The 3,797-nt window shown below is 30.9% G+C and overlaps 1 protein-coding gene across 1 annotated transcript; it reads right to left on the reverse strand.

Annotated features, from left to right (window-relative positions):
* Nucleotides 1-804: 804 nt before the first annotated feature.
* On the reverse strand, nucleotides 805-3,787 carry LOC105568830. Its single transcript, XM_012024812.1, has 9 exons — nucleotides 3,682-3,787; nucleotides 3,439-3,558; nucleotides 3,203-3,320; nucleotides 2,581-2,848; nucleotides 2,178-2,294; nucleotides 2,024-2,114; nucleotides 1,694-1,839; nucleotides 1,059-1,191; nucleotides 805-974 (listed from the first exon to the last, which is right to left on the reverse strand). Exons 3-9 carry the CDS (start codon nucleotides 3,306-3,308, stop codon nucleotides 846-848), a joined length of 990 nt encoding a protein of 329 aa, XP_011880202.1. The 5' UTR covers nucleotides 3,309-3,320; nucleotides 3,439-3,558; nucleotides 3,682-3,787; the 3' UTR covers nucleotides 805-845.
* Nucleotides 3,788-3,797: the final 10 nt, after the last annotated feature.

Below are 3,797 nucleotides of genomic sequence, written 5' to 3' on the forward strand. Positions count from 1 at the left end.
CGCTTACACCACACTTCTTCATCAAAGTTCACGCAAGCGCAGTTGTCCTTTCTCATCGTGGAAGTTTTATACTTCATTCCATTGTTCCGCAAAATTATAAGACGTGTATTGACCTGACCTACTGTCAAGCGTGAGCGCGCGGTGAGACGCGTCCGCCCATCGGCCGCCAGTCGAGGCGGTGCGCGGCGAAGGTAAGTTTTGATAATTTTTACCTTGGCGAAAAGCTCCAGAGACATTACGGACAATCCGCCAACATTCAGGGTAACAATTCTGCTGCCCCTTTGCAAAAGACACAGTATTAAAATTTGAACACATGCAAAGGTGCTACATACCACCGAACGTTGTACCTGCATTCGGATAAAAATATACTAGTCAAATGTATCCAGGTTTGATGATTAAAAATAATTAACTCTAAGTTAATATCATTAAACTTTTATTGGATTCTCTATTTATTATCTATCATTTACTAGATAATCTATTCATCTCGCCCCTACAAAAACATATATTAAATATGTTACAGGTTATAACAGCCGTAAAACGCTTAGCATTATTTCCGTATTCCTTTATGATAGGGATTTCGTTCTCATCTTTTAACGTGTTACAAATATGCTGAAGTTGTTTCATCAAGAACTTTACCTATAGAGTCAACAATACATTAGTTAAATAGTTAATAAAATACGGAATATTGTAAACTGCAAATCATCGAACTGTTCACTAGCGACACCTAAAAGATTTAAATATTCTCGCGCAGATTATACTAAATCGCATTAATAAATTTTCTCGATATATTAAATCGACAACTGATATATTTCACATATATATTTACTTGTTTTAAACCTTATCTATTATATTGCATATTGTAAAATGCTGTCAGATAATACTTCTACTTTCACTGTTGCATAGAATATATAACGGTGAAGTAAGATAACGATGCCTTCGTTAACTGGAATACAATGTAAACTAGAAAAGAATGTCTTGTACGATACTATTTATGCCGAATGTCGAATATGCACGCAATATGTTGAACGTAACATACAATACATATAGTTATTTTTTACCGTGGCGAATAGTTCGATGGAGAATGAAAACAGTCCACCAATAGACGGACAGAAAGGTTTGGTGCCATTTTGCAAGATAAACAGTATCATTTTTTGTATGTACGTAGGTGTTACGTACCAACGAACAGTGTATCTAGAAAGTAACAATTAAAGCAATCAAAAATTGGAAAAATAAAATCAATACCAATTTTCGTTATGAGTACTTAAGTGAATTTTGAGGCAACCAAATTTTCTTTTAATTGAAAAAACTAATTTTAATTGAGAAATTCTAACTCGTCAAATTATTATTTACATTATTTTAACATACTACTGAAATGGACAATACTTTAATCACTGACAGACAATCGGAGTCTTGAAAAAACGTTAATCGCGACGACAAACGATAAATAACTCTATAAACGCATATTATTGTATTTTAAAATTTAAATATTTTTAACTGTTTGGACACAACGTTAAAAATATCTTAAAATTGGACACTGGCTATTTTTTAAGCACTTTGTGTTTTGTACTCTTTAAGATACAAACAAAATAACACATGGTGTACATAGGTTCAAACGAAACAAAAATGGACTACAATATATTAATTTGTATCTCTTGATAAAGTCGAGCGCCAAGTTTATGTCGGTAATTCTTACGCGGTAAGAAATACGTGATTATTGTAATCGGTAACTTCTTGTCCGGCATAATTGGATACAAACAAGATTATAAAAATTGCAATGGTAATTAGAAGATGCAGATAACATTGCTCGATCTCGCCGTCACGTGACATAGTTTCAGATAACTAAAACATAAAGTAATTAATGTTTTACGTACATATATTTTACAATAAATTATTCTAGACAAGGTTGCAACAAAATCTTTTAATTTAGATATTACGATGTTAATAATTCTTTCAATTACAATATCAAGTCAAAAGAATCATTTAATATTACATTAACATTACATCTAATAACGTAGAAACTCACTCTATAAAGATTGCAGCTCAAACAAATTACACCAACTACTGTTACGCCAAGTAGTAATCCTTTAAAAGCGGAATATACGAGCATAATAAAACTTTAACAAAAAGAAAATATTATTACGTGCATTTATTATTGTTGTTAGGTAAGAAATACTAACTGGACAGCTTGGCGATGAATATCGACAGCACAGGCAATTTCCTTACAAATTATAATCTCATTTTCCAAGCTAATATTCTTCAGCATGTTTATCATCATTGCCTTTTCGATGCGGTAACTGTAAAAATTTTTTGTTATGCACAATTAACCAAACACAAAAAGAAAAATGATTTGTTTTTATATTTTATATTGTCTAGAAAAGTTTTTTCAATCGTCATAAGAAAAACAGAAAAGGCTAGTTAAAAAAAGTGATATGTTCAAAATAGTTTTCCTCTACATTATATGTATAAAAAAATCGCGATACATATCTACAATTTAGTATAATAATATTTATTCTACCAAAATAGACACTCCTGTAATAAGAGAACTATGTTACACAATCAAATAATTATTAATGTCTTCACCTGGCTATTCTAAACATTCCACAGGTATGTTTGATATATGACACAAGCATCGTTCCTGTTGCTACTACAGTAGTACCTCCTATAGAAGCAGATGCGAATAAAGTCGGAATTATTAAATATAGAAAGCTTTCTCGCCCAATGAAGTACTTAGGTATAACTTTCTGCATAACGTAACGTGATTCAGACTTGTCTACGAGCAAGGTAGTATCAAGAAGTTGCAGTAAAAACGTCAATAACAGGACAGTAATTACACAGCAAACTTCAAACACTAAGATATAAAAAGAAGAAATTTTTTTACAACATTGCTTCTCTTATTTTTTTCGAATAATATTGTTTCAGGCTATTTCGTGCATTAACCAATTCACAATGTTAATGCAAGCTAATAATCTCAAAGTGTCCAAAGTTATAATTTTAATTAATTATTCAACTATTAATATTAATATAATAATTGGAAACAAAAAATCTTATCGTGCTAATATACCTTCATTCCATTTTATTCTTAAAATTTTTACTTACACGACATCCTTTAATATGTTAACATATATAGTATAGTAAAATGGTTAAGGCGATCGCAAACTAGTTCGCTTGATAAGTGATTAAATATTAATAAATGTTGTCTTACACATCATTATAGCCGTGAAACGTTTTGCGATGTTTCCATATTTTGTTACAATAGCGATCTCATTCTCATCTTTCAGATCGTTATAAATATGCTGAAGTTTATACATTAACCACCTTATCTATTATACCAATAATTCTTCTTAACAACTCCTCGTACCGTTAAATTTAGAAAACATGTTATGTAGTATATTAAAAAAGCTTCAATGTTTGAAAATACTAAATTTAAATATAACTTACAGTATGAGCATTAACATAACAAGAATGGTATGAGAACGCGTATATAATAACAACTAAGGCGATAGAAAGAACATTAATGACAAGCGCTGGAGTGCATTTTGTAAACGCAAATGTTGCAAACTAAAACCAAACCATTTATTTCAAAATTAACAGTACAAGATTCTTCTATTTAATTAACTAATTAGAAATCTAAAATATTGAGCTGTATAACAACAACACAGTTGCACATATGGATGTACATACCAGGTATGTAATACCGCCAATCAGAAAAGCCAAATTCAAAATTGCCTGAAATTCAACGAGTTTTGTTCGTTTATAAGGCCACAAGCCAATCGAGAGCAGAAGAATCCGATTGAACC

The sequence above is a fragment of the Vollenhovia emeryi genome, unplaced genomic scaffold (assembly GCF_000949405.1).
Source record: "Vollenhovia emeryi isolate VEMERY1.0 unplaced genomic scaffold, V.emery_V1.0 DF942440.1, whole genome shotgun sequence".
Classification (NCBI taxonomy): domain Eukaryota; kingdom Metazoa; phylum Arthropoda; class Insecta; order Hymenoptera; family Formicidae; genus Vollenhovia; species Vollenhovia emeryi.

What these genes read in the sequence shown, in the direction of transcription:
- LOC105568830 (XM_012024812.1), bottom strand. Translation starts at nt 3,308, where the DNA reads ATGTATAAACTTCAGCATATTTATAACGATCTGAAAGATGAGAATGAG. An exon ending in GGAATGTTTAGAATAGCCAG is followed by an intron (nt 2,295 to 2,580) that starts GTGAAGACATTA and finishes AAATTTTTACAG; the next exon opens with TTACCGCATCGAAAAGGCAA. An exon ending in AATCACGTATTTCTTACCGC is followed by an intron (nt 1,192 to 1,693) that starts GTAAGAATTACC and finishes GTTACTTTCTAG; the next exon opens with ATACACTGTTCGTTGGTACG.